Source organism: Heptranchias perlo, chromosome 8 (genome assembly GCF_035084215.1).
Source record: "Heptranchias perlo isolate sHepPer1 chromosome 8, sHepPer1.hap1, whole genome shotgun sequence".
Taxonomy (NCBI): domain Eukaryota; kingdom Metazoa; phylum Chordata; class Chondrichthyes; order Hexanchiformes; family Hexanchidae; genus Heptranchias; species Heptranchias perlo.
Window position 1 is genome coordinate 88,076,499 of NC_090332.1, and position 27,642 is coordinate 88,104,140.

Sequence of the window (27,642 nt, forward strand, 5' to 3'; positions counted from 1 at the left end):
CAGCATTTTCTGTTTTTATTTCAGCTTTTCCAGCAACCGCAGTATTTTGCTTTTTGATATAAAAGCTGTTGCAATGTCCTAAGCTGTGATTGTACTGTCCCCCCCACACTAAAGTTAAATGACTGCTCTGCCACCCTCTTATTTTATTCACATGACACTTACTTGGACTTGGTACGAGGCCCCGCTGCCACTGGTCACCGGGTAGACGGTTAGCTTCTCGGTATCGCTGCCGACTGTCACTCTATACAAAAGCACATCGGGTTTAAAGGCCGGTTCTAAAGTCCCCGGAGAAACCGTGAGCGCCTTTAAGTCGCAGTCGTCCATCGCTCGGATCCGATAATGACCAATTATTAGGCGGGTTAAAATGCTGTCCTCTTTCCCGCCCCAGCTAGGCCGCACCTCACCGGCTCAGCCCGACGCCGCTCCCATGGCAACGGGGCTTCGACAAACTCCGACACAGGGGCAAAAAAAAAAGGACGGGGCTGGGATTATTCTCTCAAAGGGTTTATAAACAGTTCATATTCGATTGTGCTATCACACCGCAAAAAATATACGTCGAAGATTTATTTCCAACGGTCGGTCCTAATTTTAACCCCTGGCGTCTTCCCCGAGCCGGACTACAACTACCAGCGTGCCCCGCGCCGCCTTGCACATGCGCATTGAGGGAACGCGGGTTATAAACAGCTGATATTCGATTGTCTTATCACCCAGTGCGCAAATATATTGCATTGCTCGTCCGTATTGAATACTCGGAGGTTTATTTCTGACGGGTCTGCCGGCCTTTTGGGTTTCCCCCGCCCCCCCGAGCCTGACAATAAAGGAATGACTACAACTACCAGCATGCCTGTGCTCGCACATGCGTATTCGCGCGGCGCCGGTGGCGGTTGTCCGTTACCGTCTGGCCCTACTGTAACATGGCGGCCCCCGATCCCTTCACCGAAGAATACCCGACCGAGATCCACGAGTACCTGGTGGGGTTTGAAGAATCCGTAAAGTCTGCGGACGGGATGTTGAAGAGCCTGATGTCGGTTCCCAGGAGTGAGCTGCTCCAGAAGGTAACGGCCTGAGGGGCAGCAAGATCCCAGTAAGGGATTATGGGGCCAAAGGCGGGTAGCTGGAGTTAGGTCACAGATCGGCCATGATCTTATCAAATGGCGGAGCAGCCACGAGGGGCTGAATGGCCTACTCCTGTTCCTGTGCTCCTAATAATGTGTTCCTTTCAACATCTGGAAGATGGATACCGATGAGGAAGGCGTATCATTCTGTTATGTGGAGATGCCGGTGATGGACTGGGGTTGACAAATGTAAGGAATCTTACAACACCAGGTTATAGTCCAACAGCTTTATTTAAAATCACAAGCTTTCGGAGGCTTTCTCCTTCGTCAGGTAAAGTGTGGGATTCCTTGAATGTTACCGCATTTATAGTCAGAGAACAATGCCTGGTGATTACAGATAATCTTTCCAACTGCCCGTTGTCAAGGCAATCAAAGTCCAACAGCTTTATTTAAAATCACAAGCTTTCGGAGGCTTCCTCCTTCGTCGGGAGGCTTCCTCCTTCCTCCTCCTGACGAAGGAGGAAGCCTCTGAAAGCTTGTGATTTTAAATAAAGCTGTTGGACTATAACCTGGTGTTGTAAGACTCCTTATATTTATCATTCTGTTAGCGCATCAATCCAGAACAATTCCAGAGTGTTTCCCCCCATTACAGGATGTGACTTTTTAAATCTGCTGCTATTGCCTCCCCAAAACTCTCTACCTCTCTCTCCTCCTTTAAGACGCTCCTTAAAACCAACTCCTTTGACCAAGCTTTTGGGTCACCTGTCTTAATACCTCCTTATGTGGCTCAGTGTGAAATTTTGTTTGATAATCCCTCCTGTGAAGCGCCTGGGGATGTTTTACTACATTAAAGGCACTCTAAATTGAAACATACAAGGTTCTGAGGGGACTCGATAGGGTAGATGCTGAGAGGATGTTACCCCTCATGGGGGAATCTTAAAACCAGGGGGTTAGTCTCAGAATAAGGGGTCGCCCGTTTAAGACGGAAATGAGGAGGAGTTTCTTCTCCCAGAGGGTTGTGAATCTTTGGAATTCTTTACCCCAAAAAGCTGTGGAGGCTGAGTCATTGAATACATTCAAGGTCGAGTTGGACAAATTTTAATCAGCAAGGGAGTCAAAGGATATGGGGAAAAGGCAGGAAAGTGGAGTTGAGGTGAAAATCAGATCAGCCATGATCTCATTGAATGGCCTGCTCCTATCTCTTATGGTCTTATAAAAATGCAAGTTGTTGTTGCAATGGCCTCTTCCTCGATAAAGTTCACTTCTGCCCTCTTCAATTACTGCCCCATATCAAATCTTCACCTCTCTCCAGTCGTCGAATTTTGTTATTGCCGATCAGTTCCGTGCACACTCCTCCCACAATTCCCTCTTTGAATCCATCATTCCGTCTTCCATCTCGCCCACATCACTGAGACTATCTCGGTCAAAGCCAACACAGGCACGATGGACTGAATGGCCTCCTTCTGTGCTGTATCATTCTAAGAAAATCACCAATTGTATCCATTGTGATTATGAGCATTACCATGGTGTGTTATGCCTCCCTATGCCTCCCTGAACTCTCTGCGGTGTTTGATATGATTGACCATCCATGCATTTCACAATCTTGGGACATCCCAAGGTGCTTCACAGCTAATTAATTAATTTTGAAATGCAGGCAATTACTATCTAGGTAAATGTGGCAGCCAATTTTGACACAGCATGGTCCCACAAACAGCAATGAGATGAATGACCAATCTGTTCTGATGCTGGTGTTGGTTGATGGATAAATGTAGGCTAGGCCACCTGGAAAAAAATCTTTGCTTTTCTTCAGAAAAATGTCATAAGACTTTATGTTGACGAACAGGCTGGCAGGAGCTTTGAAAAACGACACATCTGATAATGCAGCACTCCCCCAGTCTTGCACTGAAGTTTCGACTTAGATTATGTGCTCAAATACTGGGGTAGGGCTTGAACTCACAACCTCTGGCTTTGAGGTGAGAGAGTTGCCAACTGAGCCAAGCTGATAATGAAGAGTTGACTTCCCCCAACACACCTTTCACTAGCCTACCAAGATCCATTCTACAAAAGCTCCAACTTGTCCATAGCTTTGTCACTCAGTTACAATCGAGCATCAATACAATCCTCTCTGATTGCCATTGGCTCCCCAACGCATTGAATTCAAAACCCCTTTCCTCATTTACAAATCCCTCCACATCTTTGTGCCATTCTTGCTCTGTAACCTCTCCCATCCCTATTTTCTTACTCATGTCCTCTGACTGTGGCCTATGCACCCCACCCTCCCTCTGCTGGACTATTGGCAGCAGAGCCTTACTGTTTTGTCCCGACAGCCCAGAATTTCCACCCTACTCCTTTCCTTGCCTTCAAAAACCTCCTTTTTTGACCATGTTTCCAGCTATCTCTTGTAATGCTGTTTCTTTCTGTGAAGTGTCCTGGAGTGCCTATTTGAAAGGCACTGTATAAACAACAACTTGCATTTACATAGCGTCTTTAACGTAGTAAAACGTCCCAAGCCACTTCGCAGGAGCGTTATCAAACAAAATTTGAGACTGAGCCACATAAGGAGATATTAGTACAGGTGTTTGGTTAAAGAGGCAGGTTTTAAAGAGCGTCTTACAGGAGGAGAGAGAGAGGTGGAGAAGTTTAGGGAGGGAATTCCAGGTCTTAGGCCTAAACAGCTGTAGGCACAGCCACCAATGGAGGGGCGAACAAAATCAGGGGTGCACATGAGACCAGAATTAGAGGAATGCAGAGTTTTCGGATGGGATGAGGCTATGGATGAATTTGAACACAAGGATGGGAATTTTAAATTTGAGGCGTTGCTGGATTGGGAGCCAATGTAGGTTAGTGAGCACAGGGGTTATGGGTGAATGGGACTTGGTGCAAGTTAGGATATGGGCAGCAGATGAGCTCAAGTTTACGGAGGGTGGAAAATGGGAGGCCGGCCAGGAGGTAACGTGGATGAGGGCTTCAGCAGCAGATGGGCTGAGGCAGGGGAGAAGATGGGCGATATTATGGAGGTGGAAGTAGGCGGTCTTGGTGATGGAGAGGATAAGGGGTCAGAAGGTCAGCAGGTCAGCTCAGGGTCAAATAGGATGCCGAGGTTGCGAACAGTGTGGTTCAGCAGTGGTTGTAACCTTCCCCAAATATCAAGATATAATTGCTAGATTGAGAAACTTTCTCACATCGCTGTTAAGCAGTTGGCAAGAGATTGATGGGAAGAGCCTGATAATACTGCAAATGATGGGTGAAGAAGAGAGGGTGAGGGAGAGGATGAGTCTTGAAAATATCATAGATATTTGTATAGATACTTTGTATCTTTTCTCGTGGTTTTAGGAAACTTTTACTATGGCTCAAGTGATTGCATATTGGTCAGCATTGTGACGGACTGATTCTGTGCGGCTTTCCACCCTCTTTGGGTAATAAAAGGCAATAAATATTTAGTTCTTTGGTGAAATTCCACAATTATATATTTTTTTTACTTTTATGATTATAATAAATGAAATATAAGTTTCATACCTTATTTGACAAAAGCATACCCAGGACAGCAACGTTTAGTTTGGGGATCTGTCCGTTGTGACGTTCCCAAATCTGTGCTTCCCTCTTTTTTTGCTGAAGTCTGGCTCTTGGTCAGTATTGCCTGCCCGTAGACAGTCCTTTGATATCTGGTTTAGATTTCTGATTTCTGATGGTGGATATGTATTTCCCACAGAACCATAGACAAGATACAGCACAGAAGGGGGCCATTCGGCCCATCGTGTCCGCGCCGGCTCGAAGAACAACCAGGTGCCCATTCTAATCCCACCTTCCAGCACCCGGTCCGTAGCCCTGCGACTACAGCACTTTAGGTGCAGGTCCAGGTATTTTTTAAAAGAGTTGAGGGTCCCTGCCTCTACCACCAATTTGGGCAGTGAATTCCATACACCCACCACCCTCTGAGTAAAAAAAGTTTTTCCTCATGTCCCCTCTAATCCTTCCGCCAATCAGCTTAAATCTATGTCCTCTAGTTCTTGAACTCTCTGCTAGGAGAAACAGGTACTTCCTGTCTGCTCTATCTAGGCCCCTCATAATTTTGTACACCGCCTTATCATAAATGTAGTGCATATGTACATAAGAACATACGAATTAAGAGCAGGAGCAGGCCATTCGGCCCCCCGAGCCTGCTCTGCCATTTGATAAGATCATGGCTGATCTGATTGTGACCTAAACCCTACTTTCCCGTCTACCTACTATAATCTTTGATTTCTTTGTTAATCAGGAATCTATCTAACTCAGCCTTAAAAATATTCAATGACCCTGCCTCCACCACTATCTGGGGAAGGGAGTTCCATAGACTCACGACCCTCTGAGAGAAAAAATTTCTCCTCATCTCTGTCTTAAATGGGAGACCCCTTATTTTTAAACTGTCCCCTAGTTCTAGTCTCTCCCACAAGGGGAAACATCCTCTCAGCATCCAACCCTTCAAGTCCCCTCAGGATCTTAAATGTTTCAATAAGATCACCTCTCATTCTTCTAAACTGCAATGTATACAGGCCCAACTTGTCCAACCTTTCCTCATGAGATAACCCCTTCATCCCAGGAATCAGTCAAGTGAACCTTCTCTGAACCGCCTGTGAAGCAATTATGTCCTTTCTTAAATAAGGAGACCAAAACTGCACACACTATTCTCGATGTGGTCTCACCAATGCCCTGTACAACTGAAGCAAAACATCTCTACCTTTTATATTCCATTCCCCTTGCAATAAATGACAACATTCCATTTGTCTTCCTAATCACTTGCTGTACCTGCATACTAACTTTTTGTGATTCATGTACTAGGACACCCAGATCCCTCAGTACTTCAGAGTTCTGCAATCTCTCTCCATTTAAATAATATACTGCTTTTCTATTCCTCCTGTGATAGTGGACAAGTTCACATTTTCCCACATCATACTCCATCTGCCAATTTTTTGCCCACTCACTTAACCTATCTATATCCCTTTGCAGACTCCTTGGGCCCGATTTTAGCAGGCCTGCGGGTTCTCGGCGGATGGGCTAGCGGGCGCGTGGGTAACGCGCCTGATGAAATTAGTGGGTTTCCCGCGCGATCGTAGCAGGCAAACCACTAATTGGATCCACTTACCTGCTCCTCTGGGTTCCCCGCTGCTGATCTGCGCGTCGGGCGGGCTGCACATGCGCAGTAAAATCTGTCAGCTGGAGGCGCTCTATTTAAAGGGGCAGTCCTCCACTGACAGATGCTGCAACCAATAGCAAAGATGACTGCATGGAGCAGCCCAGGGGGAAGGCTGCTCCCAGTTTAATGATGCCTCACCCCAGGTATCAATACACGGGGTGAGGAGGAGGGGGAGGACAGAGATCTTCCACCCGGCGGGCGGGAGGAAGCGGCCCGCCTCCGCCACCAGGAAGGCCTGGCTCGAGGTGGCAGAGGGGGTCACCTGCGCCACCAACATATCGCCCACCTGACACAGTGCAGGAGGCGGTCCAATGACCTCAGTAGGTCAGCCACAGTGAGTACACGTAGTCTTTCCCCTACACTCCGTCTACCACATCACTGCCCCCACCCCACATCTCCTTCAGCACTGCCAACACTACTCTGTCACATCACCCCTCATACCCACTCAAACCCCATCCTCATCTTACCTGCACCTACTCACCTCGCCAGTACTCACCCCGCCACTACCACGCAACCCAATCCTCATACAATCTCATGGCTCTATCCCATACTCACCCTCTCGTGCATCTCTCTCACAGCCAGCCTCACTCAACCTGCCACCACCTGTGCTGCAGCCACAGGGCATGCATCACATATGTGCAGTAGGCAGCGTAAGGCAAATGTGTCGTGAGCATGAAGGGGATGCACAAGGTGTTTGAGGGTTTGTCATGGTTGTTACTTATATTGAATTTCAGAACAACTCACATCACACATTATATTGGCACCACTACTGCCATGTCTTCGCGAATCCTGTCCGATTTGTGCAATAATGCCCGCTCCTGGGTATCACTATGAGGACCCACCACTGATGCCACCCATTGTGTCACTGCAGAGTGGGTGTAGGTGTATTTGCAGGGCTCTTCTGCGCAGACGACTGAGAGACATCGGCGATGTCCCGGTTGCACCCTGGAAGGCTGCGGAGGAGAAGTTCGGGAGGACAGTGGTGACTTTGACAGCGACAGGTAGGAAGATGGTGCATGGGCCAGCCGGGAGCAGCTCGGCATGAAGGAGGCTGCGGATGTCCACGACTACATGTCGAGTGACTCTGAGCCTCCGTGTGCACTGCTGCTCAGAGAGGTCCAGGAGGCTGAGCCTCGGTCTGTGGAACCTGTGGCGAGGGTAGTGCCCTCTGCGACGCATCTCTCTCTGCGGTAGCCCTCCCTCCTGCTGTACAGGTGGATGTGTCACAGCACTCTGTTGTGGAGCTCCACGTGTCAGAGGTGGACGGTGAGGCTGGTGATGCTGCTCGCCCTCCGAGGAGGTCATGACTGCAGCTACGGCGGCCCCCATCCGCAAGATGTACATCTGAGGGGGTCTGCAAGGTAGGTACATGTCTCCGGACCCCGGGGTAAGTGTGCAGGTTGGTGACTTTGACCGTCAGGAGGAGGGTGGTGGAGGCCAAACTTTGTCCCAAGTGACAGAGTGGCCTCCTGCAATGGGTGAGGGTCTCCCCACCCCCCCCCCCCCCCCCCCCCCGGCCCCCTTTATACGTCCATTCGAGCTGGGAGTGTGGGAAACAGTCCCATGTTGTTCCAAAATCCCACATAGTTCCTTAATCAGGTCAGTTAATGACCTGAAATACCTAACTAAATATTGTCAAGTGGCATCCCGCTGGCTTTAATTGCCTGCGGGATTCCCACCAGCGGGGGCTGCGCGCGCACGCTGGCGCGTCAGTGGGGAACCCGGAAGTGGGCGGGATCGAGGCGGGATCTGGTCCAGCTCCTGGATTTCCCGATTTTCAGGGCCCCCCCCCGCTGAGAACGCACCCAATAGCGGGTGGTAAAATCGAGCCCCTTATGTCCTTCACAACTTACTTTCCTATCTACCTTTGTGTCATGAACAAATTTAGCAACTATACAGTGCAGTGTCCAGGGATTGGATAAGGAATGAGTTAAAAACATTTAAATAAGAAAGCAAATTGGAAGTGGTAAGGATATTGGTGGGATGCTGTCTGGACATTGGTGCTGGGATAATCCTCTTCAGAGCGGAGGTGGCTAGGCTAGACATATTAATGATGCATGATAGGCTCCTGACAGGATTCCCACTGCCAAGTGGGAGTCTGCCATCAGTCCCGAGGGAAATGCTGGTATCACAAGAAGCAGGGACAGAATTAAAGGAGTGAAAACGCCACGTGGATGGACGGAGGAGCTGATGCCTTGTAGTCTTTGGTAGAGACTGAGGCTGATACAGGTAAGTCATTGAGGATGATGGAATAGAGGGAGATGAAGCAGCCAGAAGGCACTCTCTCTGCATAGGGGCACCTCAGGGCCATTACTGTTGCTTCCTGGGTCTTACCACCACCTTCCCCATGGTGGCCTCAGGAAATGGTGGTAATATGGGCCGCGCAAGGTAAATCTGCTGGGGCTCTGGCCTCCTGCTGCCATTTGCATGCGGTGGTTGGGGAAAGAGCATCTATTTTGCACAAGAAATCCTGGTCGAGGCTGTGGTGGAACTCACTGTTCTACCGCAGCCGTCATTCCCTGCTGTGTTTTTGGGTGGTATTGCGGAGGAGAGTCCCTGCCTGGACGTTCACAATCTTTCCGAAGTTCAGGAAACTGACCCAATATAGTATTAATGAGTATACTAGTCTGTAATACGATGCTGATGGTGCAACCTCGGTGACAAGTCATTTTAGCATTCATCTGTCGTCTTACCTATGCTACAGGAAATCTGTGGCTATAACTTTGCATTACTTTGTTAGAAAAAATCCAGGCATTTCCCAGAGTGCATGTGCTTAAAGTACAAACTAACGAATGGTGATAAGAGAATAAATTTTCTGGTAATGGGAATCACACAAAGTATTTTATGCCACCGTAGAGAGATTCTACTGCTGAAACACCTGGGTAAAAGCCCTACTCATAATAATGGCACTCAATAACACTTAATGAAAAAATAAATATTGCTGGCTTTGTAATTTAAGTTGAGCATTTATCCTAATACATCAAAATTTGGCTGAGTTTCTGTTATTTTTTTAATAAGTGCATATATTTTTCTCGGGCATTGCCTCACAATTTTTCATAATGACCTAGGATTTACAACACTGCTTTTCTAAGTGCATTCAATGTATTAATTGGAAAATGCCAAGATTATATTTTTTTGGGTCAAGTTTGCAAATGCTTAAATAGAACTGCTGCCAAGGTCTTAGTTGATCCAAAAATATTAACTTGCTTAAGCTGAGAAAATAGTTCAGATTTGATAAATGTCTGTCATCATGCTAGAAACATTCCAGAGTGAGTTTGCTGCTTAATCGCTGACAATTTATCACTTGATATAGGTTCTATAAACATCTCCATTGTGTAAGTTAAGCTTAGTGTCTAACTCCGAAATGTTGCTAGGGGCTCATGTATTATTGTGCTTTGCATGGAACAAACTGCAGTTTTATTTTCAGAAGAGATTATGTTTCACTGTGCAAGTATTACATGACTTGCTGTCCTTGTAAAGTTGGCAGCTGTCATTTAAAGCAGAGCTCAGTAACATGTTACTCTCAGTGGAGATTTAGAACTAATCCTGCTTTGTTTGCCTTGAACAAAACCTGTTTGGTTCTTTGTTTCCAACTAAATAAGGGTCGTGCTGCTGATTTAACAGAGTTGCACAAAAGAGGCCCATGCATCTACCACATAAGAATACATTCATTACAGTAATCCTGTCAGGTGGCATAATTCATATTATCTTTGTTTTATTTTTTACATTGTGTGCTGGCTTCACAGATCTTTGTGTCCTAAAATGTGTAAATACTGTAGTCAGTACAAACTGAAATATTCAACACACCAGTACAACACTTAGTAAGGAGTGGTGTTTAATATATAGGAGGCCAGATTTTTATGTAGAAGTAAAAGAAGATCCTGTTACTTTAAAAGCTATTGATATTTCAAGCGTATTGAAATTTCCAAACGCCTTTGGTAAGGTCACATAGAGTCTCATGACAAAGGTCAGAGCATGTGTAGGGGCCAGGTAGCAGAATGGATTGAAAGATGGCTTGATAACAGAGTAGGAGTTAATGGAAGTTTCTCTGATTGGCAAAAAGTGGGAAGTGTCGTTCCGCGGGGACCACTGTTGTTTACCATATACATAAATGATTGGACTCAGGAATTGGAGGAACGGTGTCAAAATTTGCAGATTATATCAAATGGGGGGGGGGGGGGATGTAGATAATGTGGAATACTCTAAAAATACAGGAAGACGCAAACAAGCTTGCAGAGTGGGCGGATAAACGGCAATACATAAAATTCAATATAGTGATATGTGAGGTGGTTCATTTTGATAGGAGGAATAAGGAGGGCACTTATACCTTGGAAGGTAAGAAACTAAATAGGGTAGAGGAGCAAAGCGGTCTGGAAATACATACATAAAATCGCTAAAAGCAGCAATGCAAGTTGATAAGGCCATAAATAGTGAAAACAAATTATTGGGGTTCATTTTTAGAAGAATAGAGTACAAAAGCAGGAAGGTAATGTTACATTTATAAAGCACTTTGGTTAGACCACACTTGGAGTACTGTGTGCTGTTCTGGTTTCCATACTGCAAAAAAGAATACTGAAGCACTGAAGAAAGTGCAGATAAGATTTACAAGGATGTTACCAGAATTGAGAAGGTGCAACTATCAGGAAATATTGTGCAGCCTGGGGCTCTTTTCTGTGGAAGAGGAGACCTGATAGAGGTCTTTAAAATTATGAAGGAGTTCAATAGGATGAATGTGGAGAAACTGTTTTCACTTGTGTGTGAGTCCAGAACAAGGGGCATAAATATATTATAGCCACCGACATTAACAAATAAAGAATTTAGGAGAAATTAACGTGGATCTCGCAGCCACATGGAGTGGTTGAAGCAGATAGCATTGACACATTTAAGGGGAGGCTCGTTGCAAACATGAGGGAGCAGGGAATATGTTGGCAGGATGGGAAGAGGTAATTAGATTGGCGGAGGCTCAAGTGGAGTATAAACACCGGCATAGATCAGTTGGGCCGAATGGCTATATTCTGTGCTGTAGATTCTATGCAAGAATAAAGAAACCATCCATGATTGGGCTGTATAATGACTTTACCCTGCAGTTTCCACATCAGTTATCAAGATCTTGCTTAATGATGATGTGCCTGCCCCATTAGTAACACTTCATTATTTCCATCTGTTTTGTATGGAAGCTGAATTATTGGGCGCAGTGACACTGAGCAGAATACCTTAGGAATATAGAACTCTGGGGTTTAACCACTCAACACTCTTGTACCCCTTGGAATAATTATACTAAGGAACAATCATACTAATTTAACAATGAACTGGGTCACTAATCTGCCACATTTGAATTTTTATTCTAGGCCTATATTGCCAATGCTATGGTGAAATTTCATTTTCCTTTTGGAGGTGGTATGACTGCCACCAGTGCAAGACTTGCCTTTTACTTGTCTTTTATGCAATTTTAGAAGTTGAGGCAGTATCTTGTATTGCCATTCCACTCCAACTAATTGAAACAAGCTGACTGTTCCATCAGCCTTACTTAATCAGAACATTTTCTGCAGTGGAGGTGGCCAGAAAGCAGTGTCCTTTGCAGATGTTTGAGTATGCAGGTGGAGAGCTTCACCACATCCAGCTATATCAATATATATCAAAATATGGTGTCTTCCTTGTACCACTGTTCACATGCTGCTGTTACTGCACTGGCAGTGCTTACTTACAATAGCGTTAAATTGTCCATGTTTTAGATGGTGTAGAATATTGAATTTTGCATTGTGAGAAATAGGTTGTTTGAGAGGTTCAGTCAATATCATAAATGATGAGAAAAAGTTCAACTGACTTATAAACGTGATCTAAACCTTGAAATAAAATTATGACACTTTAGACCCACTGGGATTTTTTTTTACCACTTTGTTTACTACAGTCTCAAACAAACTGTCAATGAAAAGAAAAAGCGCTCCTTGAAAAAAGATATACAGGAGAGTATAAATTAGGATAATTATTTTAAAAATTTGGAATTGATGGGCAGGCTTGGGAGAGAGAGCAAAAAATGCTTTATTAAGATGGAGTAACTCAGTCGGAACTTGAATCTTGGGGTCCACGTGACATTCATAGATCATAAAGGCAGAGTTCAAGCTATTTGTAATTGTCACCTGCACCCTTAAATTAAGTTTTTCACAATCTACTGATTGTTTAATAATTTCGTGCTGTACATTAGACGCCTCACGTCATTAATTCAGCATATTTCGCTGTATTTTGAACAAATCTGGAAGACTGTAGTGACTGCACTATTGATCTCTATTTGACACTTGTTCTACTATTGAGGACATTGTGTTGATACTGTGACCAGAATTTTTGCTCACTGCAAGATAATGTCATGTAAAAGGGAATGCAGAACCTATTGTGTGTAAAGTAGAATATATTTTTGAACGTAAATCAAGTTTTTGAATCTAGCATAGAAAAAATCTCTTTTACTGCAGTAGAATTTTGCCGTTTTAAACCCTGTTCCATAAACTAGTTGCTTTCTAGTTCTAAACTTTATTTTCAACGTAAAATTATGACGCAGATTTTTATTTTCTCTTTCAGTTGGACCCTCTTGAGCAAGCCAAGCTGGATTTAGCTTCTGCTTATGCACTGAATTCTATGTTTTGGAGTGAGTATTGTTGATTTTTTTTGTATGTGTGCTGGACGTTATCACATTATTTATATTCCCTTTTTTATAGAGGTATTATTGTAATAACTCGTTTCTTCCTTGCTCCTTAGTATACCTCGTCACACAAGGAATCAACCCCAAAGAACATGCTGTCAAACAGGAATTGGTAAGAAATGTGCTTGTGTTGTGTGCGTGGTCATGGTTTTAACAGCTTGGGTGGTCTTGAGTTGTCAAAAATATCATTGCAAACAAATCTCAGAATCTTCCTTTCTAGCCTACCAACAACTTGAATCCATATTGCACCTTTAACTTAGGAAACATCCCAAGGCACTTTACATTTTTGAGGGGGGAGAAAAAAAACAGAAACAAGAAATAAAGGGGTGGATGCCAAACAAGAGGTAGGAGAAGTGATCAAAAGCTTGGTGGAAAAGGAAGGTTTTTAAAGGTGGTGAGGCAAAGGGATTTAGGCAGGGAGTTGCATAGAGTAGAAGGCTGAAGTTGAGTGTGTAAGGCTGGAAGAGATTGCAAGATAGGGTGGGATAAGGCTATGGAGGGATTTGAAGACGAGGATTTTAAACTTAATACGTTGGGATACAGAGAGGTCCTTGTCCCCCAGTGTATTAAGTTTAAATTTCTCATCTTCAAATCCCTCCATGGCCTCTTCCTGCCTTTTATAGGTTAGTGAGGATGGAGATGATGGGTAAGTGGGACTTAGTCTAGCATAGAATATGGGTAGCTGAGCTTTGAATAAGTTGGAGCATATGAAGGGTGGAGAATAATAGACCAGCAAGGAGGACATTGGAGAAATTGTGTCTCAAGGTGACAAAGATGTGGATAAGGATTTCAGGGATGGGGGGGTGCCTAAAGTGGAAGCAAGCATTCTTGGTGATGGACATTTGAAGTTTGAAACTTGGATTTGGGTTGAACAGAATGTCAAAGTTCTTTCCATAGTTTCATAAAGCACTGTCAACGTCAAAGAAACTTTTGTTTAGTTGGTTTGATTGCATTAATTTTTTAACTCAACTTCACCCAGTGATACAGCAGAGCTTTCTCTACTCTAATTTTCTGACTAAATTAATTCTAACTAAAGCATCTATATAGTTGGCATTGTTGGTGATAGAATTTCTTTTTTTTTTAACTTGGCCCTCATGTTACATGATGGACCAATTTTGACTAAAGTTGTTGTATGCCCCTCTGTCTTTTTTTAGGGTTAATAAATCTGTAATAGTCCTATGAATGTTGTGATTAGTCTGCTGGTGTAAAAAAATTAACTCGTCCTACAGCAGCCCTTCCTGATCTGACACTAAAATATGCTAAAGGTTGATCTGGTCACATCTATGACCTGACCATGTCCATTATAGGCTTCTGTCCTTTGTTTAGCTCCATCTCAGCTGGTCTTCAGTGTGTCACAGGCCAATTTTTCCAATGTGGGTCCCACCTCCAAAATGGATAATGAGACCTGCAAGACATGACTAATTAAGTAAAATGTTCAGATTTTAAAAAAAGACGTTAATGTATTCTGAACGTTGTGATTATGTTACCATACCAAAACTACAAAATATCAAGACTTCCATCACCCCCACCACACCCCTCCAAATTCCAAGATGTACATGCAAAATTAATTGTTGCATAGCAAAATCTAACAAAGGCTGATTCAAGAAATGAGATCTACCCCCCCCCCCCCAACCTAGTTATATCGAGATGGATTGCTTTATGTTTCAAAACTTTAAAATATTCTTATGGCCTTTTTATATTTTTCCATCAAATAGACACACTATTGTGGTTGAACACAGAATGAGCTGTGTCAAGATCTCATCTAGTTGCTGGTATCATGCGATGTCCTAGGAAATTATATCTTTTAAAAACATTCTTATTGAATATTTTTAAGGTACATGTTGTAGCTCATTACAGTAATACTGGAAACACAATTTCTGTTGTAATTTTCATCGTTATGGCTCCTTCAGTGATGGCCTATGCAAGTATGGCCTCTCGTTATAACTTACCTTTTGCATCCATATTAAATGTTTATTGATGAGAACATTGTGCGTAACCAATTTATTCTATTTGTGTGATTTCTGAATTATGAGGTCTGTGGAACAAATTTCTGAATGTTGGATAGTAGAAGGCTTCTACTGAACATTTGTGCTTTTATATCAGGAGTACGTGTGTGTAGTAACATCTATAATTTCTTGTGTCCCACAAGAAGGGAGGGAAAGAAATTGTGATTATTTTAACAGTTCAGAATGACCCAAGTATCTTAGTTTGAATTTGATGTAAATCCTTCTATATAAACATTATGCTTTTGGAACTGCTACAGTTTGAGGTCCACGATTACAAACTGGATTGGTATTTTTTTTATTGCTCAGAGATTCCTGACATCTGGTTGCTAACACTTCTTACCAAAAAAAGTTCTAAACAAATCGTTGTGCATCATCAAGGGGAATAAAAGATAATGAAACAAAATAGAGCATGTGCTACATTATGAGAAATTCTAGTTTTGCATAAATCACTCGGATGGTGGTGTACCATGAGACTAGAGTGACCCTTTAACTTCATTAACTCAAACTTTTAACTGAGAATCTCTCCGTGGATATTTCTCATGATGTCACTAGGCTGAGGGGTCAAGTCAATTCTTTATTTTTGCGGCCTGCGATCTGAATTGCTCAGACCTTCTCCCTGTCCTCAGTGAGAGACTCTGCGATTTGTGCTGCTCGGAGCAGCAACCTCTCCCTAGTGAGGCTCCCAACAATCTGCTTTGAGATATGAGAGTGAAGATATGCTATCGCAGGTGTGTTCTCAATGAGTGAAGTTTTGTGCAGATATTATTGTGATGAAAATATATGCACAATCTGTGCAGTGAACACAAAGTGAATGCCAAAGTGGCTGCCTGAGGAACCAAAACCAAATGCTCACTCTGTTACATCCAGTCTTTCAATCTATCTTACTATTTCTGCTGTGACTTTACATTTGTTTAAAACAAATAAATAGTGCTGCCATTTTTCTTCGTTTTTCCTGAAGACGAAAAGTGATTTCATAATATATATATATATATATATATATATATATATGAAATGTGAATGTAAAGAAAGAAAGAATAAATAACTTGCATTTTATAGCACCTTTCATGATCCCAAGACGTCCCAAAGTACTTTACAGCCAATGAAGTACTTTTTGAAGTGTAGTCACTGTTTCTGTTGTAATCTGGGAAACGAGGCAGACAATCTGGACAAAATAATCAAATAGATTTTGAATAGTTTTAAATCTGTTTATACTGATGTCACGTCTTACTCAAGCAGCATTGTGGGAAATAAATACTAGTAAGGGATTAGTTGTCTTTGTTTTTTTTTCATATTTTCATCTTTTAAAAAAAAATTACTGTACTCTGGGCAAAGCAGGAGTTATCTGCTCAATCCCCCAAACACTGGTATAAAGTAGTGTGTGTGGGTTGAACCTCACATTTTCAGGTGATTGCACCTTTTAAAAAGATGTTTTAATCTATGCACCGGTTCTTAATGTAGCTGAATTCTGAGCTTGCAGGTTACACATAAGGAGATGATAGACTATGCAAGAGTGACTGTAATATATTGTATTGCCTTTCAAGAAAAAAAACATTGCTTGGCTGCTGTATCAATGTCCATTTCATGAATCCATGCTCAGGATGACCTTTTCTGCTGGAAGCATCAGTTCCTTGCAGTCAGAAGGTATAATAAAGTACATGCTAGATGATGATCTGGCTAAGAGTGTTCCAATATTGCCTTTTGGGTTATAGAAATAACCCTGAGTTGCTGGATTAATTTGGATATTACAACATTGGTTTCGTAATAGTTCAACTAGATTTATTTCTGAATTGCATCCTGTTAATCAGCTATAGATTGTGATTTAAGACAGCAGTGATTATGTCTCGGTCACTAATTCTTCAGAGTTCATGTTTTTGACTATTAACTAGGAGCACAGTGACCATTGTCTGCCATGATACCTGCTGCTGGGGCTAAGGGATGATTTGAACTCAAACAAACTATGGTTAACGTCTCTGTCCTTTCCCTCCCCCAGGTTAATGTCTCTGTCTCTTTCTCTCTCCTGAAACAAATTCTGCAGTATGTAGCTAGAGATGATTTATTAGTATTAGTTTCATGTTTTGGTTTATATGCCAGTTGAAAGCAGCTTGAGCTTCATGGTTTATGATGACTTCTGAACCCCCCTCCATGAAATGACTCCTAGTTAGTACCCCAATTGAACAGAACCTATCTTGTGTTAGGTGAAAAAGTTGGGGAGTCTTTTGGTATTTTTTGAGTGTGTCTGCCAAAGTCATCTTGGCCAGGAGTACTCCAATCAGTTTTAAAAGTTTTTATACTAGCAGATCTCCCATGGTATAATTGTGTTGTCTAGCTGCTAATCTGACCACTCTCTTTAAGGCTACAGCTCTTAAAAGGCAAATCAAAATAATGGTAGCCACCTATAACTGAGATCGATAAGAAGACAGTTGTAAAAGTCATTTCAGGCTACAGGTTAGTGGTGGGCTTCCTCCTTTAAGATTGTTTTGCATTTGTGACTGACGCACATTTGATACAAATCTTTATATACATTTGTGGATCTCGAATGCAGTTGCTTATGGTAAGTTTTTCTTGTGCTGTTTTATGAGGATAGGGGTATTATCCCAAGAAATGCACAGTATAATTCTGCTAAGGTAGAGTGATCTCTCTTTAAGACCAAAGTCTAATTGTTAAGTAAACAGGGTTTAATTGTTTGACCTCGTGTGGTAGTGATTTCACCAATCAGAGTTTAATTGCTCCTCAGACTGCAAGTTAGAACTTAGGATGCAATGTCTGAAAAAAAAGTATGATTGCTAAGATTTTTTATGTTCTAGACTACATGCATCTTGACTCCTGTATTAATGAGGTATTTTCTGTTGCAGTTTCACTCTACGTTCCAAATGACTTTTTTTTACTATTGGCTCATAAGCCTCTCTTCCAACAGTCAGCTGCAAGAAATTTCCCTGTAAATAAGTGTGACAGAGAAGTGTGCTGTGAGTAATGAGAAATGTGTGCACCTTCATATTTCCCTGGGTGTTGCTCATGGTTAGTTAGAGGTTACAAAGGGAGAATGCATATCTCCATTGAAAGAATTTGGAATGACGTTTGTAAGAGATCTCCCCAGACACAGTGAAGTACTGTAAGTGTTTTTTAATTGGTTTCTGGAAAAATAAGTAAATAGTATTTTCCTTATCCACTGAGCCAGTCATTTGGAAGGTACAGAGAAACCCTCCAGGAATAGAAAATACCAGAGCCAGAATGCCTTAGCTTATGGCCTTTCCAATAACAGTTTTTAAATAAAAAAAAACACGGACAGGGTTCTGATCTGCTGCATACCACAGTTTACTTAATAGCAGTTAGACTTTGTGGCTTTGAAGGGACACAGCTTCACTGTAGCACTAGAATAATTGCGTTTTATGGGATATACTTCTGTTCCTTATAAATCAGGGTATCATGTGACTTACCTTGCAACACCATGGGAGATCTCCGAATAAATATATATTCCAAAGTTAAGTTTGTGTGTACTATGTTTAGGAACAGGAGAAGGCCATTCAGCCCCTCGAGCCTGTTCGCCATTGAATTCGATCATGGCTGATATGTACCTCAATTCCCATTTACCCGTCTTTGATCCATATCCTTTGATACCCTTATTTAATAAAAATCTGTCAATCTCAGTCTTCAAAATTTCAATTGACCCAGCATCCATAGCCTTTTGGGGGAGAGAATTCCACATTTCCATTGCCCTTTGTGTGAAAAGGTGCTTCCTGATTTTCACTCCTGACTGGCCTAGCTCTAATTTGAAGACTGTACCCTCTTGTTCTGGATTCCCCCACCAGAGAAAATAGCTTCTCTGTATCTACTCTATTGAATTATTTTATTGCTTTAAACACCTCAATTAGATCACTCCTCAACCTTCTAAACTCAAGGGAATACAACCCAAGTTTATGCATATTATGATGTGCCTCTGCGGTCTTATGTATATTTTCCCTTTGCTCCTTCACGTGACATGCTAAGGATGTTGGCGGAAGGGTAACTCCTCTCTTGTGTCCTCTTTGGGAGATTTAATGAAACATTGACTATTATTATGAGGAAGTCACTGGACACTGAAGAGCTACCAGTAGATTGAAAACAAGCTAACATGGTGCCCCTCTCAGAAATGGTGACAAAACAGACAGGTACCAATGGACCATTACTGTTCAAAGCCTTTCCACCATCTACAAGGCACAAGTCAGGAGTGTGATGGAATACTCTCCACTTGCCTGGATGAGTGCAGCTCCAACAACACTCAAGAAGCTCGACACCATCCAGGACAAAGCAGGCCGTTTGATTGGCACCCCATCCACCACCTTAAACATTCACTCCCTTCACCACCGGTGCACTGTTGCTGCAGTGTGTACCATCTACAGGATGCACTGCAGCAACTCGCCAAGGTTTCTTCGACAGCACCTCCCAAACCCGCGACCTCTACCACCTAGAAGGACAAGGGCAGCAGGCACATGGGAACAACACCACCTGCATGTTCCCCTCCAAGTCACACACCATCCCAACTTGGAAATATATCGCCATTCCTAAATCGTCGCTGGGTCAAAATCCTGGAATTCCCTACCTAACAGCACTGCCGGAGAACCTTCACTACACGGATTGCAGTGGTTCAAGAAGGCGGCTCACCACCACCTTCTCAAGGGCAATTAGGGATGGGCAATAAATGCTGGCCTTGCCAGCGACGCCCACATCCCATGATCGAATTTTTAAAAAATCCTATGTAAAATAAAAGTATCTGGTAAACTGGATGATTATCTGTACAATAATTACCTAAACAGCAGTCAACATGGATTCAGAAGAGAAAGATCCTGCCTGACTAAACTCCTTGACTTTTTTGAGGAAATAACCACCCAAGTGGTCTGTGGAAAGCCCCATGGCCTGGTGTACCTAGACTTCTAAAAGGCATTTGACAAAGTTCCCCATGAAAGCCTTTTAGTTAGCTCAAAGTCTGAGGATTCAGGTTAAATCTTGGGAATGGGTACTTGTTGAAGGAGTTATATTGGGGTGGGTGAAAGTATTGAGTGGAGTGTCCCAGAGATTGGTGTTGGACTACTACTATTTCTCATTTACATTATTGACTTGGATTCAGCAACTAAGTGCAAATTGGTCAGATTCACACATGATTCCAAACTAAGAGGCGCAGTAGATTTGGAAGAGGGTGCTCAGACATTGCAAAATGAAACTGGCCAAAATATGTAGATAGGCAGTACTCCAGTGAATGAAATTTAATGTAGACAAGTGTAAAGTGCTGTACATAAGAAGGAACAACACCCAACATATACATTCCATGAATAGTGTTGAAATAGCTAAGAATAAAGTTGACTTGACACTCAACCAATGTAGAGCAGCAATCAACAACTAATAGAATACTGAACTATATAGCCAAAATAGTAGAGTAAAAGTCAGAGGGAGTCATGAGTAATCTTAGTGCTCTGGTCAGACTATAACTTGAGTACTGTGTCCATTCTGGTCACTGAAACAAAAGGGAGATATTCAAGCACTGGCGACAGTGCAGAGAAGAGACACAAGGCTGATTCGTTGTGTTAGAGGACTGAGCTACGAGAAAAGACTAGAGAAACTTCTGATTTTAAGCCTAGGAAGGATGTGTCTGGTAATCTTATGGAGACTTACAAGATAGTAAACAATATGGAAAAGGTAAATCCATAAAATTAAACTAATTTGCACGAATAGGACAAGGGGGCACAGGTTCAAAGTAGTATTTAGGACTGATATCAGGAAGATCTTCACATGAGAGTGATCAACACATGGAATGGACTCCTGGATGGAGTAGTGGAGGCAAAATCTCTGGAATGATTTAAGAGATTATTGGAAGCTACAATGGAGGCAATTTAGGATCTCCGAATCATAGAAAGGTTACAGCACGGAAGGAGGCCATTCGTTCCATCGAGTCCACGACGGCTGTATGCAAGAGCAATCCAGCTAGTCCCACCCTTTCCCCGTAGCCCTGAATTTTTTTTCCTTTCAAGTACGTATCCAGTTCCCTTTTGAAGGCCATGATTGAATCTGCCTCCACCACCCCCTCGGGCAGTGCATTCCAGATCCTAACCACTCGCTGTAGATGGATGGATGGGTCTGAATGGATGAATTAAGATGGGCTGAATGGCTGTCCTAGTAAATATTTTGTGTTGGCTAGTAGGATGTGCATGAGACCAGTTTGCAGTAAATTGGTTGTCAATGTTTCCTGCTTCGTACCCTTTTGAAAACCTTATGGTTTCCACCCAGAAATGCTCCCTGATAGGGTAATCATAATAGGAAACCTGTGATGAAGGAATTGTAGGTGCACACATGGTGCAATGACACTGTCACCAAATGGTATGTTTTTTATTTACTTGTGCAAGCCCTGTATGTCATTCTACCAACCTGCAGTTCTCTTGATGTGTTAACATGGGCATGTATCGGAAGGTGGATATGCAAGCTGACCATTTGGAAGCTTTTAAGTTGCTCACATTCTTGGACCTACCCTGGACTGTGCAGACATTGCATGCAGTGCTGAACATAGGATTCTGCACTGAAACCACTGTCAGTCACCAAGCAGTGTGCATTTCATTATAGGCTGCATAAAAGGCAGTTTGACTGACTCTCTCTGCTTAAACCATTGATCAGTGGCCTCTGGTGCAGTCACAATTCTTGAAAAATGAATAAAATGTTATCTCAAGAGATTCAGGAATATCAAGTGCAAGATTTCAGAATAGATCACAGCATGGGGGCTTGATTAAGGAAGTTGGAACAATTGCTTTTCTTCTACTTTGCGAGCTATGAATGAGACAAAATTTGACCATTTTTGTCTTGATAGCTTAGTAACTTAAATAAACTTTCATTGAATAAGAGATGTTATTGTGACAGTTCCATGCTTGACCACAGGATTGACGGGAAGTTTTTTTTTTGTTTTTACTTTTTCTAGTTTTATTCATTAGAGGGGAAAAAAATCAAACTGTTTTATGGACCATTTGACATCATAAATTAGAATATTGGCTCACATTCTTTTTAATTTTGGTAATGACTCTGCAATTTAAGCCTGCCAGGTGTTTTAGAATTCCAGCCAGGGCTGACATGCTTTTTGTTTTGAGAGAGTGCTACTCCCCAAGGCTAAGGGAGATAAGCGAATTAGAAAGAGGAAGGCTTATGAAATGGACCAAACGCTGAAACTGTAACCATACAGAGTCATTTATAATTTCCAAGTGAAACCTTGGAACAGTTTGTTCATCCCAAGTTCTTATTTTACTTATTCCTTGGTGCCCTTAGTAAGATGAAAACCATGTTGTGAATGATTTACTAGTACAACATAGCCATAATTACTACTTCTTATTCCAGATGCGACTTTCTCACTCCCTCATATATTTATTTCCTCTGCTGTAAAGTATCTAGTTCAGCACTTAGGCTGAAAGCTTTTTTGGCATTCATCATGCCTGTCCTGACCTGTCCAAATGACATTTTCATCTGGTTTTCATCACTTTAAAACAACATGTCTCTTGATGAATATTTCAAAATGCACTTTCTTTTTTTTTAAATGAAGTCAAACTGCATACAGTCTGCTGAGGTTTTAACAATTCCTTTGCTGTTATTAAACTTATTTTGCTGCGGTTAAACATATATGCAATGAGACCGAGTCAATCCATTTATGCTTAATGTGTTTGGAGAGGTTGAGCAAGAGGGTTGTGTATAACTAATTATGAATTAAATAATTGTTTTGTTGTAGATTATCCTGCTGAAGTGTGTCAAAATTGGTTAAGATATAGCTGAACTGTTAACATTTTGTAATTTATCTAGTCAACAATAAATAACAATAGTAATTCTGGAGGAGACTGATCCTTACTGACCCTGAGGTGCACATGAACTGATCCCCTCAGAGCTGATAATGATCATAATGGCTGGAATGATATTATCTGTCAGTTTTGTGCATGTGTCCAAGTCTCTGCTAGATTTGTAATTCACTAATCTGCTGCCCCTTTAATATGTTCAATTTTGTTTAGTTTTGTCTACTGTGAAGGCCCTTTTCTGAACTAGAATTTTTGGACACTAGTGGTCTATTTTGTCATCAATATGGTGGTTTCCATTGAGTTCATATTGGTGTTTGGAGTGATGTGATCAAAATAAGATTAAAGGTTTTGAAAGTACACTGGCTAATCTCAATTTCCCAACATTGTCTTCCCTCTGTGCATGAGAGAGATTTACAAAAAAAAAGCAATTTGGTCTGGATTTTGTGCAAACACTTGGGATTGAGTTTTAGTGATCACATGGAGATAATTCAAAGAGGTGTTTGTCCAAATGGCTGTTGGTAATTATTGGCTCCAATGTCTTTCACAGTTCTGGGAGATAAATCTTTATGGTGCTATAAGGGGCATTCTGTGCCTTTTTGTTATTTGACTTAAAATTTGTCTCTGTTTTACAAAACAAAACTATTTTTAATTCTGGTGCCTTTTTTCCTGTGGTAGAATCTTTAAAATATGAAATGAGCACTGTGTGAAATAATGAAAATTTTAAATTCAGAGAAGATTTTTAAAAATCCTTACACTTGCTAAAGTAGTTAGATGTTGAAGTATCGATTCTGTGATTCCATTTCATGCAGATTACTTGTGAGAGTAATATGGAGAGTAATGGACAGAAGGGGGTGATACAAGGACATCTAAATGAAAGGTTACAATGACTTTAAAGTGAGCGAAGCTTGTGTGGTTTATTATTTGAATCTTAGAAATATTTCTATTTGTAATCATTCTTGCCTGTATATTTTTGTTATACCCAAAGTTCCTTTTAAAAGTGAATTTTGACCTATTGTGCACTAAGAGTCGAACTTGGGAACATGTTAATGTCTGTGCAAAGGTTTTCTGCCCGCCCCTTCTCTTTCCACCCCAACATTATACTTTATACTGAAGGTGTTCTTTGTAAAATTGGAATGAGTTCAGTATAATAGGAAGTTTAATGAAACGGTGTAAAATCATTGAGTTAATTGGAAAATGTATATATTTGAAAGGTCAACATGGTGTACTATTCTTATGACATAGGTAGTTTATCTTCAATTTAGCTTCTGAAGAATTAAAGATTATAGTACAAGATTACCAGCGTTTAATCTGCAGTTGGTTACTGTAAAATGGCACCATTGCACATGGGGTGGGGAAGAGAAGCAGAGTGTTGTATACAATTGTCAACTTACTTCCATAAATGTTAATATTAACGTGTGTTCTTTTGCAGAAGTCTGGCCAGTTCCAGTTAGAGTAATTCTCTGTCACATACTTGCTTGAACTACTCTGGAAAAGTGTCTCCACTCCCTACTAAAGTGCTATTTTTATGAATTTTATGTTGTAGGAACGCATAAGAACCTATATGAATAAAGTGAAAGAAATAACTGACCGTAAGAAGGCATCAAGACTGGACAGAGGAGTGGCGTCTAGAATTGTCAGAAATGCACTGTGGGAGGCAAAACCAGAAGGAAGATCAAAAAAGACATCACAATCCTCACAATATTCTAAGAGCAAATGAAAAATAACTTTGACAAGTACTTTCTTTGTCATGCCACTGGGTGTCAGTAATGTTTAACATTATAATTTCTTTCATAGTATCTAAATGGATAGTTTTTATTTGTTCTCTGATAATTTTGCAATAAAACTGCAGAGGTAACAGTATTTGTTTGTCTTCAAGTGTAACATTTAAGAACTTTTCTGTTTTTAAAAAGTCCTCTTTTTGTAGGGAGTTGTTCCCAATTCTAAGTTTTGGTTTAAAAATAAACTTTGTTGATTTCAATATAATATAAATACTACAGTACATTCTAGCACGGTTTAACAGACAGCTTAGGAGGCATGGACCACCTCTGTTCTAGATTTCCCCCCCTCCCTTTTATTTGAAAAAAGGACAACCAAATCATTTCTGCTTTTAAATAATAGACCAAAGTTCATAGATGCTAATGGCGTATTGAATTACACACTTCAACTGTCATTTCTTCATAGACCTTATGATCTTTACCCCCTTTGTTTAACTACTGAAGTGATCACATGCCTCTTCCAGGTGCCTGATATTTTGTTGGTGACTGAGCTGTTTCTGCAGTGACAGTCCACGAGAGTGGCCACTGGGTATTACATTTTTTTTTACTGATATCAGTCTCCCATGGTGTTTACATTTTCTTATTATGGGACGCAGCAGCCTCCATTTATAGGCATAATGATTCTGGGGAGAGGCGCGGGGACAGCGATTTGGAAGTAGTTAACTCTCAAATTAGGCCTGGTTATGGGATACTGCACATTTCAAATGAAACATTTGACTATTTGAAAATCTGCTTTTGTATCCTCATTGCTACAAGTATCCCAGCGGCTTATTTGACTTGTTCTAAGACCAGGATTTCTCTGCATCTGGTGTTATGCTACCTGTTCTGGAGCATTCTGCCTGCTTTTGGTGTTCCACCTTAGGATAAATTTAATTTCAACAATGACCACTGGCGTCACATTTCACATTTCATGGCATTGCTGCCATGACTAGTTATGAAGAGTCAGTGAGTATGCTGTAGTGACACTGCCCCAATCAATATTACTGTTATATTCAGCATACCTGGTTTATTTAATTTGGTGCACTCGATCATGGTGGTAAATCACATTTCCATCCCTCCCTGTAATTTATCTGTGATATTGTACATCTGTGAATCATACTGTGAAACGTTTATGTTTAATGTAATACTGCAGCATTAATGAAGAGATTTCCTTAACAGTGATTCAGAATTAAACTTGTCTTAGGAAGCTATACTATAACAACCACCTGAAGCCAAGCCCAAAGACTCACTACAGACAAGTTCCACTGTATTGTTAAACCTAGGAGCATAAATTACATTCTGTACAATAGTGTCATAAGGATATTTGAACTGAATACAATCTCTGAGGATTACATATGATTGCTCTAATTCAGCTCGTCCCCAAGGGGAGCCTGATGTAAGTGTGTTTTCCTTTGCCGCTTAAAATGGCAGGAAATTGGTACGGGGCAATTTAACCATCCTGATGTCATTTTCCTGCTTCGTGTTTTCACTCCAAGCTGTGGTAACTTGTAAAACTGATTTATTGTGTTTGCTAAGGTGAGGCTCACATTGATCATTATTCACTGGTGTGGCAGCATAACGAATAAAGCCTTGGAAGAAATACAGCAATTTCCTAATTTTTTTAAAAGTTCAAATGGAGGAAGAAATGTCGAACATTTGAAAACCATTGATTTTCTTCAAACAGTACCATCTTAATTATGCCAAATTTCCTTTTGAATAAATGGCCAGTGTCAATCAAATTAGTAGTTTCACACCTTCAAATGGTATATTTTTGATGTAAGCAAATATTCTGAACTTTTTTTACTTAAATATAATAACATGTAGCTACATTTTAATTTTAAATCCACACTTGTCCATGTGACTTTTGTAATCATCAGTGCTGTAGCCTTAGAAGTTTGCTTTAGTATTTATCTTCATTCTACACTTAATGCTTTTGTTGGCATTTTCCTAACTCTAGTTTATGGAGTTGATCTCTGCTTTCCTACAAAAGGACTGAATTAAGGGTTCAAAGTGTTGCAAAGTAATGGGCAAAATTCAGTAAATGTTTACACAAATTTATAGGTGTTTGTATGTAAAAATGGCTTCCAGTTTGTGACAGTAGCTTGGAAAGTGTAAATAAAAACAAAAATTCAACTTCATGGGTTAGTTGATTTGGAATCAAAATAAAAAGAGCTGGAACTAGGTGTACAGGTGTACAAGATAGTCACGAATAAATCCAATAAGGAATTCAGGAGAAACTTCTTTACCCAGAGAGTGGTTAGAATGTGGAACTCGCTACCACAAGGAGTAGTTGAGGTGAATAGAATAGATGCATTTAAGGGGAAGCTAGATAAGTATATGAGGGAGCAAAGAATAGAAGGATATGCTGTTAGGGTTAGATGAAGAAGGGTGGGAGGAGGCTCGTGTGGAGCATAAACACCAGCTTAGACCTGCTGGTCCAAAAGGCCTGTTTCTGAGCTGTAGATTATGTAATTCTATGCAATACAGCGTGATGCAGGGCTCCGTAGTTTTTTGGCTATGATCATAGTTTCTTGTCGTGGTTAATCACCAAAGGTTTGTCAGAAGCCTACGACCATTTTACAGGATAATCTAGTTGCACCAGCATGCATTTTGTTTCAGAACAGGGCTATGCTCAGTCCAGCAACGCAGCTGCATTTTTATTAGCATTTCCTTGCAGTGAATGGAATTTGTGAAATAGCAACGGTATGGATGATCAGATGGGACAGGAGCAACAAGGACCATTATGGTCCACCTGGCCAGCCAAAGTTCAAAAATATGCAATACTGCGTCTCTTGTAATCCTAACCTGTAATCATTTCTTTTAGCCAAAGTAATCAAAATGCTTTGAGCAACATTTGAATTTGCATACAGCTTGTTTTCCTGAACATTCTGTTGCATGCATTCCCCACTCTCTGTGTAAAGTAATTAAATCAAAACTGTCTGTTCACTTGTTCCCTTTGGGCTTGAGTTCATGCCCCCTAGTCAGGGTTCAGTTTATCTACAGAAAGAAAAGAAATGAATTTGTATAGCACATCATGTACAATGCATTACTTTGAAGTCCTGTTACTGTTCTGTAGGTGTGTGGGGTTAGATGTCACACAATCTTACAGCACTAAGCAAAAGCGTTTTGGAAAAAGATACACAGCACAAAGTGGGAAAATAAATTTGTTGAACCAA

At 41.4% G+C, this 27,642-nt stretch overlaps 2 protein-coding genes across 3 annotated transcripts in view; one reads left to right on the plus strand and one right to left on the minus strand.

The window, feature by feature from the left end:
* Positions 1-1,478, minus strand: part of LOC137324786 (uncharacterized) — a 65,900-nt gene extending 64,422 nt beyond the window's left edge. The window contains exon 1 of one of the 2 annotated variants that reach the window (XM_067989485.1): positions 163-1,475. In XM_067989485.1, coding sequence (XP_067845586.1) covers positions 163-324 — 162 coding nt within the window. In that variant the 5' untranslated portion in view covers positions 325-1,475. Of the gene's footprint in view, positions 1-162 lie in introns of both variants that reach the window. The other variant, XM_067989486.1, reaches the window with a different exon arrangement.
* On the plus strand, positions 858-27,642 carry c1d (C1D nuclear receptor corepressor). The gene is made up of 4 exons (XM_067989491.1): positions 858-1,055; positions 12,796-12,862; positions 12,973-13,028; positions 24,256-27,642. Exons 1-4 carry the CDS (start codon positions 915-917, stop codon positions 24,427-24,429), a joined length of 438 nt encoding a protein of 145 aa, XP_067845592.1. The 5' UTR covers positions 858-914; the 3' UTR covers positions 24,430-27,642.